This window comes from Tubulanus polymorphus, chromosome 6 (genome assembly GCF_964204645.1).
Source record: "Tubulanus polymorphus chromosome 6, tnTubPoly1.2, whole genome shotgun sequence".
In the NCBI taxonomy this organism is placed as follows: Eukaryota; Metazoa; Nemertea; class Palaeonemertea; order Tubulaniformes; family Tubulanidae; genus Tubulanus; species Tubulanus polymorphus.
Genome location: NC_134030.1, coordinates 13766237 through 13784786, shown reverse-complemented (window position 1 = coordinate 13784786; position 18550 = coordinate 13766237). Strand labels below are relative to the sequence as shown.

Sequence of the window (18550 nt, the reverse complement as noted above, 5' to 3'; positions counted from 1 at the left end):
AAGTACATACCTTATAAACGACCCCATTACTGCCAACTTAATTCGGGTTGATGTTTTTGTGAGTTTTTGCTTCATTTTATACTTAAGATGTTGAAATATTTACTTGTGAAATTGCAATAGATTTTGTTATGATCTTAAGTACAGTCAACCTCGCTTAATCCGTCTCCAGTTAATCGGTATAAGTGCTTATTCCGTATAAATAAATTGGTCCCATTTTTCAGTAACGTTATTCCCTTTAAAATTCTGTGTCTATTTCATACTCCATAATCCATATTTTCACTTATTCCTTAGACAAATGCATGGTCCCGTTGTCCAATTTATATGTAAATCCTTATGTGTAATCCGTATCAGCTGTCAGCTGTCGGGAACATACACTTGAAGTGAAAAAAGTATAAACATCTGTAATCTAATGAGGTGGGCAGAAATATGAGAAACTCCAGAAAACACTGAAGTTAATCCATCAATGTCGTAGTCTCAAGCTTCACTATTCAGTACAGATGCTATTATCTGCTATTAAAAGTCCATTGATGAATCACCCTCGAGTGTGGCCTGTGGGTTATCTGTACTAGACACAAGAAGGCTTCAAATAGTCCTACTCTTCTGAAACCAGTTGGGTTGTCTTTCATCACACCAGGGGGTGTTTTCTTTTCATGTATAAATAATGTCAAATGAATCTAATGAACCATCGGATACTTTGAACTTTTTATTCCCCCAGACAGATCGTTAGAACGTGGTTCTACTGTAGTAGTCGTCTGTGGTTTGAGAGATAACTTATCCAGCTATTAGACGGATTATGCACTTAAATCATAGTTTATACGAGTAATAGTTAATTCGTATCAATTACAAATTATCTGTTATCCGTATATCGCTTAATCCGTGCTAAAAAGCTCAGTCCCTAGTGATACGGATTAACAGAGGTTGACTGTACTTTTTAAAATTTTCAATCCATCAACTCGATAGAACAAGTAACTACACCTGAATAGAATTTGTAACTTGATCTACTACAGCTGATGTAGTATTGCTTATGAGATATTTTCATATCACATAGGCCATATCTATGAGGTACCAACTGTCCCTGATTGTAAGGGACAGTCTCTGCAAATGCCTCACTGTCCGTGATGGTGTTTCTCAATGCTATTAAAAATTTTCCAGCAAAAATTTTCAACTGTCACAGGGCTCAGTCTAAGCTTATTTTGTAGACAATCTAGCAGCCTAAGGCCAATATTAAGATTTAAGACACTGCAGCCTAGATCTACTTCCTATCAGGTATCACTCACAACCACCTTTTTTCATTCTGGCTATTCTTCCGTTCAGTGAATATACAATGTTCTCACTTTATGCCAACACAATGCTTTTGCATGTATTTCCCATGGTTTTACCCCATAATCAACAAATTATCACTAAGAGGATCATTGTGACACCGTTCTTCAATCCTCAGAAAATTGATAAAGCATATTATTCATCTTCAAAAAATATACCCCATCATCTCCATTTGTATAACCGCATTTGTATAACATATGCATTAGAACATATGTAAATTTGATTCATGTCTGAAAATTGTTTGTATGACACATGATAGTAAATACCAATTCCGTTGTGTAGTTTTGTACTCCAGTACAAGACTCCACACCGATACACAACCAATAGACAATGTTCTAAGATATTTCAGACAATGTATATTCCCACAGTCTAACAATTTTTCAATCAAATTTATGATTGCTTGAACTATGAAACAAACCACAAATCATGTTAACAGGGATTGAAATTGTTAATAGGGATTGAACTACCCGAAACGATGTGATAAAAAAGGCGGTTGTGAGTGTGATACGAAATAGTCAGACCCCTCCCTATCAAACATTAATCTTTGACCTGTTGATTGGAAGTTTAGCAGTAAAATGTCTAATATCTTAGGCTGGTTTTACTAGTTGATGATCACTTATCTGCAGTCAATTTCTTGTGCATTTCATTCAAAATTGAAAGACCTTTTGTCAAAAGACGTATTTTCCAATGGAAATGATAGCCAACATCAATAAAGAAATATAGAAAGTCGATCTTGCATTTCTAGCAACTAGTATGATAGGCCTGGATTTGGAAACAGAAAGTTAGTTCAAAGTACTATTATGATGAATTCTCCCTGGAAACCTATCCAGAAATAAGTTGCTCACAAAATGCTCTGTATCAATACTCATCTCTTGTACCGTGCACTTTCATTGTGCTAGTAGTAATATTCAAAACTTCACCAATCGAAGATGAAATAATGAGAAAGTGCTATCATTTATGTTTTGCGATGTTATCTTGGTGATGTCATTAATAGGTTATGAGCATGCACAGATTTCTAAACTACTGAGCAATTTAACTTTTCGAATGTGATTATCACATCTTTTAGAAATTACGAAAAGATTTGAATTCTAAATGTATCCACATTTATCCACAAATGTGAGATGTGAATATTTTTTATGTTTAGAGTTCATGAAGTAAATAAATTATACTTTATAACTTAAGCTGACCCTGGGGGCTCCTGTTCATTATCCAAAATTGTGATTTTTCTCAACAGTCTCAAGGTGCATAGACCTCATGTTTTGACTTGGGTTTTAATCCAAAGGTCATGCTGGATCATAGAAGATTGAAGCGATGTTACTAAATGTCTGAGGGACTTGGTCTAGGCTGCATTGATATAAATCTGCATTAGTGACGACTATGCAGGTGGACACATGAAGTATGATTGATATTATAATATTCTAATAATGATTACAGGTTCACCTAAAGGATTGAAAAACATCGTGAGTAAAATTTCAAATCTTTAAATTTTGATTTGACATATTGTCTGATATTGATTTAATATTGTCTAATTGAAAGTGTGGAAAACATTACAGCAATGGCTTCGATGTTTCTTGAAACGATTGTTGTAAAAAAATTTCAAATACGGTAATCTTCGTTTTACTCGGACATGGCCAACTCAGACAAAAGAATATGTGGGTTTCAAAAATCATTAGCCACAGCTTTAATTCACAGCACCTACTGCAGTCTTCTCTCTGCGTGATTTCATTAAGACTATACAACACACTGTACAGTAGACTCTGCCTAAACCAGCTGGGACCTTAATTTTTCTTTTAATAAGGGAATTCTATTGTATTCGAATTAGGCAATTACTGGTTTGAAAAACAACCAAAACAATTCCTTTTATCAGTTAACAAAAAATTGCGGATCTTTTGATGCCGATATGGTCGTTTTTGATGAACTTGATTTTTTATTGACTTCACTTTTTGAGGACTTCACAATGAGGATCCCATAGAAATAGAAATGCAAATTTAGATTCGGATTTCAGGATGTAAAAGATGGTTTTAAATGGGGTGAAGGGGCATGTCAGCCTCAGCGTGACACTGAGGGTAACATCCATCGTCACACATTCACTAAGAGTCTACAGCATGGAATTCCTGAATTCACTGATTCATCCATTAATGGACTTTCCCTCGACATCGGAAAAGGCTCAGGAGGTGGTGCTCCTGTTAAAACTGAAAGCGGTTCTATCAAAGTCAAACTACCAACAACAATTGAAGCAGATAGATTTGGACGTAAGTTACTCCGTGGATGGAACAGTAGGGGTGATTTTCAAATAATGTTATCAGAAATCTGTTTTTGAAGGGTTACTTGCAATGGTAAATTTAGTATGTTTCAGGATTAAGTTCATGCTTTTCTTTTTTACTAATAATGGCTCTTTTTAGGTTGTTTTACTTTATTAATTCATGATCTAGGGCTAACTATGGTAAGAAAGGTGTGTTTTGCTTATTTCATTTGAACTATATAAGCATGAATCTAGCTTTAGACGTTTAGTACCAATTAGTCAGAAGCTTACCTCAGTTCACTGGTGATTTGTGCTGCTCCACATTTGTTGATTACATCTTAACACTCAAAATTTAAATAAATGTGGAACTAGACACAGGACCCTGTTCTACAGTTGTGGGTTCATATAGAGTCAACAATAATCTTTTTCTCTTCACAAGTTCATTCATCAAATATTGGATTTTGAAAAATATTAGACTCATCGCCGGTTCTACAGTTGTTATGGGAAATCTCAACATTTGAAAGTTAAATAATTTTGACTCCAGAATCAATCCCACATAGCATAAAACTCGGTGCAAACAAGTGTCTAAAAATGTAGAAATAAGTGGTTTTCTATTAGTCACAGCTGTATAACACATCAATTTTACATACTTGATCACTTTTACTGAAAGCTCAATATCATTTCAACTACTGATTACTGCTTCACTTGCATCCATCTCAGTTATTGGGCAGCCATGTCAGCTTACATTAAAGAATTTTTAAGGCTTTTCAGATCTAACCTGGAATCCCCAGTTTACTGGCAAATTATACTTACATGTATTTATGTAACCCAAAAATGTTGGTTCTACATGAATGATAAAGGGTACAGTGCTGTTTTGTTAGAATACCATGAATAGTGTCTTATTCCATATTCTGATATTCGCTTATCAAAATTATGTAAATCAAACTTTGAGATATATATTTTCCACTTGGTCTGTATGGTGCTGAACTCATCTTTTTCTCATCTTTAACAGAGAAAATTGTAACTGAAAAAAGTCGCAATGGAGGTCATGGATATTTCCCATTTGGCAGACCCGGGTATGGAGCACCTCTGACTGATCGCAGTGGAAACCTACAAACTACAGTTCATGGCAAATCAACAATCGAGGTTTGTAATAATTCCTGGATGCAAATCCAGGATTGGCAGTTTTCCAAAAACCTATGCGACTCTATGCGACCAAAATTCGGGGTGTCTGTCTTTTGTTAACATCAGGGCATAGCTAAAAATTGATTTTTCACCAATGAGCACCATACATCATATCTGAATATCAAATATAAGGCATAATGCATGTGGATATTTTGGAGTTTGAGCCTGAGCTCGAGGACCGTTGTTGCCTATGGGTTGTTTATCAAGTTAGTATAGAGTACTTATAAGTCGAATAATACGCTTAACTCGGATATACGCATATGTCGGTCAATTCCTGAAGTTCCACAATGAATCAATTGAAGGGGAGACGTTGAAAAAAACTCTCAAAATATTGAATGTTTATATGCCTCTGGCAACTGTTTTCAACTGTAACTAACGGTGACATAGTCTATGTATATATTTTCAACTTCTTATATGATAAATTTTATCTTTTCAACAGAGAGATGAAAGAGAAGAAATGAAAAAAGCTCGAGCGGCTCAACAATATCTAGATGAATTACGTAAGAAATTTTGCTTCTCTGGTATACCATAGTAAACCTTTTAGGCCATGTTTTTGGCCCACCATTTTTACACTGATCGAATCAACAAAATATCTGATAAATGAGTTTGAATAGTAAATACGCTGGAAAAATGGTTCGATCTGTTGATCTGAAGTAGTTGTTCCAGCTTAGCAGATATTGTATCTTAGCATTTGGTATGATTTTATGAAGAATATAGATTGAAGTTTTAGCTGGCTGTAGTGTTCTGGGGCATTTTTTGAAATGATAAATCTGCATAGCCTAATTAAAGGAATAGTAATACATCTTCATTAAGATTATGAAAACAGGACCTCCAGAGTACAGGACCATTGGTCCTCCATTTTGTTCACCCACCAGGAAAATACTGAGTTGAATAGAATCTTTTCATTCATTCTCAATGTTTTCATTGTACTTCAATATTTTGTAACCAAAATCAATTGCAAATTTGAAGCACATGACAAGTTCTATGATAGTTGTGAGCTTGGTTTACGTGGGCTTGTTTACAAAGCAATTGCGAACTTAGTAGAAGCAAATGTTATAATTTCAGGGATTGAGCACGGTCGCTCTAGGTCGGGCCGTAGATTCAGATGGCTGCAAACTTGAAATGTGCTACAACCAAACATTTACTAGTTCATCAAAAATTATTTTGATAGAAACTGCCATCTAGGACCGTTGATACGTTTTTGATGCGCTGTTTGTGTGGACCGATAATTCTGTAAATTGGCACATGTATTCTGTACTTGGTGTAGATGGTGCAGCTTGGTTTATATTATATTTACTTGGTTTATATTCTGATGTTTTTAAGTGCTCAAAATTGGTTATAAAATCATCAACGTTACTCGTTAGTTCAAGCCGCTGTAGCGCGTTTCTACAGCGGCTCAATACATACTCTGTCTAACACAGAACATGTTTGTACATGGAGATATTGATTGTACAGAGCGCACGCTGTTCTAGTCTAACACCTCGCGCGAGATATTCAGCGCTTATGCCGAGAGACTGGGAAGTGCTCTGGACAAAACTACCCAGTGAACTATAGAACTTTTGGAATCCAGATAAGACAGGATCATTCTTTACAGTTTGAGACAGTCGCTACTCTTTACGTAAAAACCAGCGTAAATTAATTGGCCAGCTGAGATTTCCGCCCCGATTATATCACTCGAATTTACTGAGTACGGGAGCTTCAATCACAGTTGCAAGAAATATTGATGACAAAGTCGAAGTTTAACAACATATTCCACAAAACAAACGAGGCATTTTGATGAATAGAGTTTATTTTGTTTGGAAAAAAAACATCATTTAAACACCGAAATAATATCAGTGCACCAGGTAGCGTGCATCCACTATTTTCCGCTGTGATAACACCACATACGCCCGAGATCCGTGTTTTGATCAATGCTGAGAACTAATCTTAAGTAATTAATGGGTAACTGACACTTTTTTAAAGATTTACGACTTTTTACACTAAACGATAGATAATAGTATACAATAAGGCTTGGTGATTTCATGATTGGAAAAATCAATCTAGTCAGAATTGATGATTTAGATGTTCGCGCGCCTCTTCAGTGTAAACAATGCTTCTGCTGAAGGCATGGTACTGTGTCTATTAATCGAACTACATCACTAAAGGCACGGCTCGGAGATTATGTCTATAGAAATGAATAGGAAATAAGCCACAAGGGCAATTCAACTTAATTTTATACCTATTTGGCATTCAAATTCAGACAAAATGCCTCTTGATTTTGAAAGTCTACATATCAATGATTATAATTAGCTGTTGAACGGACCACATCCGTTCAAACTAAGTGCAAAAATAGGATTTGAATAGCAATCCATGGCATTTTCTAGTAGACAGCATGTATAAATCATCGTTTTGGATTATCATTTAGTGATAGTAAGTAAGATCATGGTACCTAATACCTAGGATATTTCGACTTATGAACTGATGAATCTCAGACAGGATTAGCGGCAGGAATAATTTCAATTCTTTGCTTGAAATACACCTCGTATTGGTAGCGGCTTTGGTCACGAAATTAAGATATTTCCTCATCCATCCTATTCTAAAACTCAAAAATAATTGTTGTGAAAGATTTGTGATGTAATCTATCAAAACTTTTCTGCAGCGTGAAACTTGAATCAAAAAACATAATCCCTTTGAATTTTTTTGTAAAGGCTGTAGAAATTTGTTGAAAGTTTTTGTAGAGTTTTGAAGAGTTAGTTTTCAAACTACTTAGTCTTAAATGACTATAGAAAAATGGTGTGTGGTAATAATTCCAGAGGTAAAAATGCCATAGGTAATAATGTCAGAAATAAAAATGCCAGAGGTAAAAATGCCAGGGGTGTGAAAATGCCAGAGGAATAATGCCAGAAGGGTAAATTGATTCAATTTTTAAAAGAAACAAGTGTATCAAACTTATAAACTATTCATCATATTGTTGCTTTGATGTTATGAATTACAGCAAACTAACTCGTTGAAAACTTTTTGATTTTGATTATCATACCTAATATTATACTCAAACTCTGTGCATTAATTTGTTAATATTCATAAATTTAGAAAAGCGTTAAATATCAGGACTATGTTGGCTTTTTTATTTCAATTATATAAGAATATGTGCATTATTTTTTAATTTCCAATGATCTAAAAATATTTTGAATCTTAATATCTTCTTGTGCAAATAAGAATATCAAATATACCTGCAAAGCAGCGATAACGGGTTTTCTGGATGCATGTGATCGAAAGAAAAAATTAATTACCGGGTATTCGATGGAAAAAATAAAATGAGATGATTTGGATATTATCGGATCAATCCTCTTTTTGGTTGAATGGTCTAACCCCAGTATAGTCCCCCGTGATTTGGAAATTCTCGGAGCCCTCCTTTATTTACTTACTAAATGACGTCACAAACTGTTATTTCGCTGGTACTTGTTGTCTAACAATTCAATTCAATTCTTTATTTACAGTAACCTAATAAGTAATTTTAAGTTTTAAATAGGATGGAAAGTACATTCAGACAATCTGTTGGTTCAGAGAGACCGTTATTACAGTATCAATTTATACATTTCGTTTCGAAGCTGTCAGTTGCCGAATCTGAATGAAGATGAATTTTATTTGACGAAATCGGCGGAAAATATATAATAATAATAATCAACAGAATTTCAAGAGGGTTTTCGACGAAAGTCAGAAAACCCCTAATAATTTTAATGAATTTCTTGCTATGTCAGACTTTATTTTATAAATTTGTGATTCTTTCTATCATATAAATTTGTTTTTCATTTTTGGTTCACCTTTGTCAGCAGTATGACGTTGGCATTGAGCCAATTCATGGTATATTTTTTTATGTGAGCATTTTTTTCATTGGTATAATCGATGCGATTGAAGACATGACAAACCACCGTCTATGACATGGTCAACTTAGTTTAAATTCGACGAGAAACTGTTTTTGGCAGGAAAATACTTAGCTCTTGCGTATAAAATTGCAATGACCTCGATTGGGGGGGGGCGTCGTCTCTACGAGCGAATGTGATTGGCTGTATTTCCGTCGAGTACTGTACCCTTTCGTATGGTTTTTGCCAATATTTTCTAAATTTGGATTGATCGCCAATGGTTTTTCTATACGACCCGGCCCTGCGGTATTGCATTAAGCCACCGGCAAAATCCGCCATCTTTTTTCTTAGCGTTCTCGCAGTAGAACGCGATGGATTTTTTCGCCGTAAAAATCTGGGAATTAAGATATTAGGGAGTTTTCACTCTCATAACGGTGAGTCCGTTCGGTTTGGGGGTTATCCCTGGTTTCTTTTTTTCCGTAAGAATTTTATTTACAAATATAATTTGATTGAATTGAATTGCTTTGATTTGTAACAGGATAATTATGCCACCCCCTCCTAAGGGTCAGCATCGTGGCGGGGAGGGATGCGGGCATTTGTTTGGCGCCTGGGACAACCACGATTCATGTGCGTCGTGCAGGCAAATCCGGTCAAATATGTGCAAGGAGCAATCCTTGCAAGATTTGCGACGTGTGGTCCGAGGACCTTTGGCTTCGGGCCGATAAGGCTCTTAAACTAAGAGATCGTCGTCGAGTTAGCAGGGATTCGTCGGTTTCGGCCGACGTGCCAACCGACGTTTCTAATCCTGTTTCTTATCGTAAAGCGGAGCGGTCGCCGGTCGTTCAGGTACGATCGGCTTCCCAACTCCGTTCACCGGGGAGGAACGCTGGTTCACCGGCACCGGTCTCCGGTCATTCACTGGTCTCTGGTCGTTCACCGGTTCGGCCGGTTCGGCCGGTTCAGACTACATGTTCGGAATCGAGCGCGCGCCGCGGTAGTCGTGAACGGCCCGCACCGGTTCGGTCGGTACCGGTCCGGTCCGGGTCGGGCATCAGTCCGGTTCGGGCACCGGTCCGGTCCAGACGTCTTCCGGTACGTTCATCGTCTGATTCTAATCGTCGCTCCGGGGATAGAGCTCGCTCTCCCACTAGATTTAGACGCCGTGAGCGTAATAAACGAGCAAGATCTCCTTCTCGCAGATCAAGGTTTGATCGCGAGAGGGACTACGATCGTTATTGTCGGAAGTTTCGCAGTCGGTCTTCTCATCGTTCGTCGACGTCGGTTAGCGATGAAAGCGATTCTTCTAGTAGGTCGCGATCCCGTTCGAGGGACCGTCACTGAAGTCGGCATGATCGTCGGGATACTGGAAAATACCTGACTCAGAAGGATTTCCATGTATTTGAGGAGAAAATTTTAAAGTTGTTATCTTCGTCGCAACAAGTCGCTGCAACCTCTACAACAGGTAAGCCCATTCCTGATTGTCCGGTTAGAAGTTCGCCAGCCCACTCAGTTTTTCGGAATTCTGACTCTGAATTCCTGGATGCTGAGGTAGGGTCTGATTTCAATGAGGATCCGGTCCCAGAGGCGCCAATTCCTTCTGGGGTCGTTCCTGTCGCGAGCAATTGTGGGTTGCCCCAGACAATGGGGGCTTCCCTGGCTCGCAATGTATCTCCGTCCCGTTCAGTTTTATCCGAACCAGCGGGGGACATGCCATTTAGAGCGATGATAAGTGAGTTCTTTGTCAAGCACGGGGCAACTCGCGCTAAGCCCACAGCAGCTCCTCTGGTCGGTGAGTAAATGGAAGCTTATCGCCCTCCGGACTCCGATCTTAACGTTTTACGGGAATCGTCAGCGGTTTCGAGAGAATGGGCTCGATTGGATACGCAATTATGGGGTGAATGTCGGCCTGGAACATTTTCATTTCCCCCTCCAGAACGGGGTATGAAATCTGGGAAATATTTTAGTTCAACCGATCCACCTATAGGCGCATTTCGCTCGGCGTATTACGCAACTCCAGGTGCTGTGGATCACAGTCATAACTGCCTGGATGCTGATTATACTTTGATCAGTCCGGATACTGTTACAGCACAGTCGGGTATTCGTTTGCCTAAGTCCGGTTTGGTGGCCATGACGTCAATCCTGGACAATCTTACCAGGGTTGGTTCGTTTCAAGATATGGCACTTAAGGTGTTGACAGGTGAGCTTCGCGAGACTCACGCCGCCGTTCATGCGGGCTCCGACCCAGAGTCAGTTGCCCTAAAACTGGAGGGAATGGACCGGATTATCCAATCTTTGGCTCGGTCTGTTTCGCATGTAATTCCGTTGTCGGTTCGGGGTCAGGCTAATCTGGTGTTAGCCTCCAGTCAGTCAGTGATGGACTCCAGTTCCAAAACTCGTCTACCGGATATGGTGTCCAATGCTTTGCTCAATGCTTTGCTCATTGGGGACGTCTTCACGTCTCTTCTCCTGTTGGTGCACTCCGGTTTCCGCAGAGCTGAGGAAGATTCGGGAGGTTCAGGCCAAGTCCAACCCCCGAACTCTGTGGAAAAAGCGTTCTGGTCCGACGCCGGCGGTGCAAGGTTCGGCACGGACGCAAACAGGACCATCTCAAACTTCAGCGCTTTCTCAGGCGGCTTCGGATGCCGGTTGGAGAACTAGCGCGCAACTTCAACAATCGTGTCAAGCCTCGTCCGGTCGTAACAGTTCCGGTTCGTATCGAGGCAAGGGGAAGGCTCCAAAAAGGGTCTCTTCCTTTGGGAAAAACTCGAAATGAATTCTTGGGACCAGTGGGAGGTTGTCTGCAGCAGGCACCACTGGTCCGACCTCTTTGGAGACGGTTGGCCCTCCCGGGTCGTCTCTCGTGGCTACCGTCTCCGTTTCCTAAGGCGACCGCGCCTGATGAGGTCACCTCCCGACATGCGGCCAAAACCAGGTCAGGAGGCCTTAATCTCTCCGGCTCTCAAGGAATTGGCAGAGAAGGGAGCGATCGAACCAGTTTGCAACGAAACTTCTCCCGGCTGGTTTTCTCGAATATTCATGGTACCAAAGGCCACAGGGGGTCAACGGACAGTGATAGATCTGTCATCCCTCAATCGGCACCTAGACATTCCAAGGTTCCGGATGACCAAGCCCAAGGACGTGATTCAAGGGCTCCGTCCGGGTCAATGGGCGGCTTCATTGGACCTGAAAGATGCTTACTTTCAGGTTCCAATTCACCCAAAATCTCGGCGATTTCTCAGGATAAAGTGGAAAGGCCGCCAGTTCCAATTCAGGTCTCTTCTATTTGGCCTCAGTACAGCCCCGTGGGTTTTCACCAAGTTGGTCAAGTCAGTTCAGAAGGTACTTCAGTCAAGGGGTGTTCGACTGTTCGTTTACCGGCCCAACAGTTCACTTATCTCGGCCAAACTTCAAGAAGCTGTAGCGGGAGTGTCCACAACCCCGAGAACAGCTCGTTACTGGTCACGGCTTCTAGGCTCCATCAGCTCCATGGGTCTGGTGGTGCCCTTAGGCCGCCTCAGAAGCAGGCGCTTGCAACAATATTTGAGGGTCTTCTGGTCTCAGTCGAAGGGCAACTGGGAGGCCTTGATTCCCGTACCTCCAACCGATCCAAGTCCGGATCTTCAGTGGTGGGCGGCAACTACGAATCTTTGGCTCGGGGTGTCACTAGCCCCGTTAGAGGCTCCAGTTCGTGTATTCACGGATGCCAGTTACCAAGGATGGGGGGCACATCTGGAGAACCGAGTCAAAGCAGGGAGATGGTCTCGCTACGAGGCCACCAACCACATAAATTTCCTAGAAATGCTGGCCGTGTGGAAGGCCCTGAAGTTCTTTCACAGGAGAGTGGAGGGCCACCACGTTTGGTTAGCCACAGACAATTCAACAGTGAGGGCTTACCTTCAGAACCAAGGGGGCACTCACTCAGAAACCCACACAGGTCTGTCGGCCAAAATTCTTCTTTGGTGCCAGACAAAGGGCGTGTCCCTGACTGTGGCACATTTAGCAGGGAAAAGGAACGTGATGGCCGAGGTCAGGCTATTGCGACAGAATGGGTTCTCCACCAAGAAGTAGCCGATCGGGTTCGGGGCACGTTTGGCAATCCGCTGCTGGATCTGTTTGCCACCCGGTTCAATCAGAGGTGTCCTCTGTTTGTGTCCCCGTTTCCAGATGCGGAAGCGTGGGGGGTCGATGCCTTCTCTCTGGACTGGTCGGGGATGCATGCGTATGCGTTCCCGCCCACACCAGTCCTGCCGCGCTTACTGGATCAAATAGAAAGATCAGTCAATTGCAACATAGTTCTGGTAGCACCATGTTGGCCGGCTCAGAAATGGTTCCTACCACTTCTCAACCTACTGTGCGACAACCCCAGGATTCTTCCGAATTTCCCATCGCTTCTGTCTCTGGGGAACTTTCGGCATCATCCAAACAGCCAGTGGCTAAATCTGCTCGCCTGGCCATTGTCCAGCGATCCTTGTCAGCTTCAGGCTTTTCAGAACAGGCTGCCTCCTTTATTCCAGGATCTAAGCGGCCATCAACAAGTACCATTTACGATGCCAAATGGAGTCATTTTGCGGATTGGTGTGCTGCAGGGGAAATTGATCCATGCTCACCCTCTTTAGCTCAATTGGCACATTTTTTACTGCACCTATTTGTAGTAAAAGATTTGCAGGTCATAACTATTAAAGGTTACCGCTCCGCGATTTCTCATACATTGCGTGCTTCTGGATGGCCAAATGTAGCAGGGGATCATCGGATATCCCAGCTGGTTGCAGGGTTTTCTATTTCCCGGCCTCGGGTAACAAAGATTGTTCCACCATGGGATCTGTCTGCAATTTTGAAGAAATTAATGGAGGCTCCATTTGAACCTCTTTCGGCAGCGTCATTTGCAAATTTGTCAAAAAAGACTGTATTTTTGCTGTTCTTGGCTTGCTCGGCCCGTCGCTCTGAGATTCATGCGCTTTCAGTCCGACAAATTCATATTGTCTTTGGGCCAGCGAATGAATTTGTTTCGCTGCGGCCTGCTTTGGAATTTTTGGCAAAGAACCAACGACCAGGCTCGGTTGGGCGTCAATGGCGAATTGAAGCCCTAAAACATCGAGTGGAACCGGGCATCGGGAAAGCCATTAATGGCGAACGTTTCATTGGACTAGGTGCCGTATATGTGCAAATTTTCAATGCTCATTGCTGGTGAGAATATAGTTTTTTCACATATTGCCATAGGTATTGTTTCATTTTAATATCCGGTGATTGTGTTGCTTGAGATTGAAGTGAAGCGAACGTTCACTACACAAGGCCTCCACATGCGCGGGAGTGCTAAACATTAGACTGTTGCACACAAACACCCGCTCATACAGACTACTATATGGTGGTGATGCTGTAACGCTGCTTGGCGTGTGCAATATTGTAGTGCTAAATTCCAGGATTTAGAACGATCTAATACTACGCCCCTGTGTTTTAGCTTCCGTGGCCATACATTGGAAGAGGTTTTGTTTCCCAGACTCAACATTCAGCCACCCTCTGATATGTGACAACATATGAATTTTATTTGAATATTTTTTCTTATTGTGAAAAATATTTTTTTGAAAATATGAAATATGGTTCATTTCACGGAAGAACTATAAATGGGAAAACCTGGGCTAAAATAAAACGGGATATCTAATTGGCAAATAATGACATCATCTAAGCTGCGCATGTAGCCGCGCACTCGGTCTAGTGTGGCAGGATTTCGTACCGTGGCAATCTCGATGGTCAGGTTCAAATCCCTGCCGGGGGGGATGTTTGCAAAATGATGATATTGATATCTTTAATGCTTAGTGCTCGATGCGAGTCGATTGCATTGTCAGCAAAACGCGTTAACCATTAACCATTTATTTATCAATTACATGTTGTAATAGATGACGCTTCCCATGGAGCAGATAAGTGTTTTTACGGCGTGCATACAGACATGCATCAACAGACCTACATTTTGATACGGGATATCGACAAATTCAAGTTCTTGAATAACTCGTTCAATGGCGCTGGTCAGAACCGGAAATTGGAACCTAAATCCGCCATGTTCTAGTTCATTTGCGATAAAAATCTCTCGCTTCAGGTTTTTAGTTAGCGATATTTTACTTACCATACATCGTCACGCGTAATCCTTTAAGTATGCTATCCTGACAACGTGTTGAATTCGCTAAACAACGAAATATCCCTAAAAATGTAATAAAATTACCAAAAATCACAAATTTAGCGATACACTTGAAGCAGCTAACGGAAGTAAAGACTGGTGGCGGGTGTCATGATTTTGTTGTTGAGTTCGAGACTCTAAGGGGAATTTATTGCAGGCTACACTGGTAAATATGAAATAATATCATGAAATAAAATTGATTTTAGAAGGACTTCACTCATAGATCCATAATAAAAATATGATGAGTACCAGGACTCGATCCAACAATCATAAATCGGGCTGTCAAGTGCTGCCACCATGTGATACTTGGCAACCAGTCTTTACATCGTAAGCTGTTGCAAAATGTTTTATGATAATTTTAGGGCATTTATAGTGATTTCTAGCCTTTGCTGTGAGGTTTTATCGTATCCAACGTAGCGGTAGGATATCATAATTAAAGGATTACGCGTGACAATGTATAGTAAGAAAAATATCGCTCATTGAAAACTTGAGGCAAGAAATTTTCATTGCAAATGAACTAGAACATGGCGGATTTAGGTTCCAATTTCCGGTTCTGACTAGCGCCATCAAACGAGTAATTCAAGAACTTGAATTTGTCGATATCCCCAATCGTCGAATGGTCATCCGAAGACATTGTGTCACATTTAAAAACGTTTTAAGCTTGGGCCTTAACTGCATGTTAGGATATTGTATCATGAATGAAACTATTGAAAGTCACATTCAGTTGATGAACTTATTCCAGCAGTAACCGGCTGTCCTGGTTTAATGCACTGAAATGTACTGCCCTGAAATTTGAAAAACATCGATAGCAGCTTCTGATTTTGTTTATGTTCAAGTTTTAGTTTCGTTTTATGTCATTGTCTCACAGGATCAAAATTGTCAAGTCCAAAATGCCCATAATTTATCTTGCGTAACTGTCGTTCTTCCACTGGTAAATATTGTTTTCATGTTTCCGCTTGGTCAATCGCAAGACTAGCTATAGGCCATCAGGGTATACAGCTAGCAGTTGGCCTTAAGGTTCAGTCTCGAATAGCTTCAAAACACTCGTGTCGAATCATGGATGTGAAGCTTGTACCCCATGGACATCATGGTCATAGGCCTATGCCATGGGTTCTTGGCGATTGTTCTGACTATCCAGTGGCCATGGTAAGTATACTTACTGACGTTTTACCTTGATAGTATGGATTTAACAAGCACCGCATCACCGAGTTATTTCCATTCACTTTTCAAGTTCTAAGTCAATATCGAAACCCATTACGGAAAGTTTCTTTCTGGTTAGACCCAAGGAATCAACACGGAGAAGCCACTATGTAACAGCTTTCTCATCACAAATAACGGAGTTAAAAAAACAAACCATTTTGTAATCTTTAGTATCATTCAACTTTAGTTTACTTTTCTAGATACACCACACTCGTATAGATTCCAATTTAGATGCACGCTACACATGAAATATCCAAAGCCAGAATGCATAATGTTTTCATTTTTGTCTGAGATTGATCATTTTGGGATATTTTGCTTGATCGTTTGAACACATACCTCCGTTTGGTCCTAATACGACCAGTGAAACAGTGCAGTCTAAATAAAACATCTTTAAATCCATTTTACAATGCAGCATTAATTAGATTAATGAAAGGCTTATTAGTGGTAACATGTGCAGAACTAGATGCGGTTTTGTCCCACGCGCTGCCTTGGGTACAGGACCAATACACAAATCCCTGTGGGGTCAGTAGTCAATGTTGAATCATTAATTGCCTACGTTGGTTCCCCATTTTTTCATTGGGAAGTTTCGTTTATTTGTGGAGTGTTGATAGTGATAAATTATTACATAGGCCTACCGGGTACCGGTAATGAAATAATGCGTCCAGTGCCTTGTCCGACAAGGGGTATACCCCTCAAAAATCTGGTTACTATTTATAGTACAAATAAATGAATTCTGTGTTTTTGAAAAATCTGCGATTCCACGATATGACAACGTATTTTGAGAACTAGAACAAAAGGAAAGATAAAAATGTAGTCTGTAGTGTGGTTATAAATGTAGCTGTATTAGCAACTGAAAAATCACCCATGAAATACTTGGGAAAAAGATGGGGATTTTGAATTCATATAACTGCGGGAACCATGACTATATGTTAGTATTTCTATATTATATTTGTACCAATGCATATTTTGTCACCACAATCAATTGCAAAGTTGTAGCGCATGACATCGTCTATAATTGTGGTGAGTATCATGACACAATCAATTACAAAATCGTAGCTGCTGACATGTTCTATGATTGTGGATAGTTTCAAGGTCATTGGTTTTTGTACATGGTCACCAGGGGGCATTGAATATTGAAATTGTTAGATTGTTGCGCATTTGAAACCACTTCCCAATTGGGCATGGTGTCCCTGGACCCCTAGTTTAACGGCTAAAATGCATTGAACAATGTTAAGTGATATCAATCTGAAAACAACAATTATCATTTGAATGTATCGAAGAAAATGCCAATACCGACTAGAATGGAGTGGTGGATCAGAGGAGGCTCTAGATCATCTGCATAAACCAACCTTGGCGTATGATGTGTACAGAAAATTGGTGGCCACGGGCTCTCGGATTCGGGCCATGTTTGCATCGTTACTCACTCGCTTGACAGAAATGACTACATGTGCCAGTCATCCTGCGGACAGATTCGGTTCCGATCATAAAAAAACCACATTGCCATTTTTTGGACCTTTTCTTTATTCAACTTAGTCTCTTCCGTCGTTTCATGGATATTATTGCAAATATATCTCGATAGATTTATTGAAAATGTTTGAAAATCCTATTTACCTGTTCTGATCACTATTTCAAATCAAATAAAATCTTATAAGTCTTCCTAAAGTTTTCAATACGCTTTTATGTATGGTTTTAATAGTTAGTTATGTATGTTTGTTCCCTTAACCCTTTCTACAGCCAGATCGGAATCAAGATGGCCGACTTGTGTCCAGTTCGGCAAAATCAGCACTTTTGCAGAGGTTTTGAATGGGAACTGTTGAAGATACTTCGATCGATTGTTACCACCAATCAATTCGACAATTGCCAAATTGTAGCTCATGATATCTAGCACTACATCTTCGTTATCCTATTTTGACTAAACTTGGTACAAAGAGTACTTTGTATTTCGCAAAGCACATTGATCTCTATATCTGGTATAAGCGTTGATCTCTTGATGGCGTCATTTATTTACTGATTTAAGATTGATTTCGTCCAAGTCTAAGTACGACATTTCAACTAGCTAACCAGAAAACCCGTTATCGCTGCTTTGCAGCTATATTTCAAGTCTTATTCTTATTTACCAGTACTGCTATTCCAGACAAAATCTATTCAATATCATCGTTGCAGACAATAACATCAAAGACAAAACCGTAAACCATTTGTCCGTAGACACAATTCCGTTATTTAGAAAGTTTTGATAACGCTTTCATAGATTGTCTTTTGTTCTCTTTGCAGAAAGAGAAGCCTCTGAACATCGGAAAATAATGGAAAAAGATGAAGCCTACAGAAAAGCACCAGTAAGCATTAATCTGGTTGTGGTATTATATCAAAGTTATACCCAATGAGATGAGCCCTTAGCTGGTCATACCCGGTTCTTCGGCCAAGTAATATGCAGTCTTTGGCTAAGAGATTTTTAACAGTTCTGTGATATGACATAATAAGATATACAGGCGCGGATCCAGACTATCGCACATGCAGCACGTGCGGTAGTCGCAGTTTTCAAATGCCCTTGAAAAATTGTTGTTTCGGGAAATAAGTAAATAAAAAGGCACACAATTAGTG

The 18550-nt window shown here is 40.2% G+C and overlaps 1 protein-coding gene across 7 annotated transcripts in view; it reads left to right on the top strand.

Annotated features, from left to right (window-relative positions):
- Nucleotides 1-18550, top strand: part of LOC141907612 (uncharacterized) — a 130980-nt gene that overhangs the window by 84732 nt on the left and 27698 nt on the right. For 6 of the 7 annotated variants that reach the window (XM_074797313.1, XM_074797312.1, XM_074797311.1 and 3 more), the window contains 5 exons: nucleotides 2755-2780; nucleotides 3326-3572; nucleotides 4575-4708; nucleotides 5187-5247; nucleotides 18224-18285. In XM_074797313.1, the coding sequence (XP_074653414.1) occupies nucleotides 2755-2780; nucleotides 3326-3572; nucleotides 4575-4708; nucleotides 5187-5247; nucleotides 18224-18285 (530 nt within the window). The remainder of the gene's footprint in view (nucleotides 1-2754; nucleotides 2781-3325; nucleotides 3573-4574; nucleotides 4709-5186; nucleotides 5248-18223; nucleotides 18286-18550) is intronic. The other variant, XM_074797318.1, reaches the window with a different exon arrangement.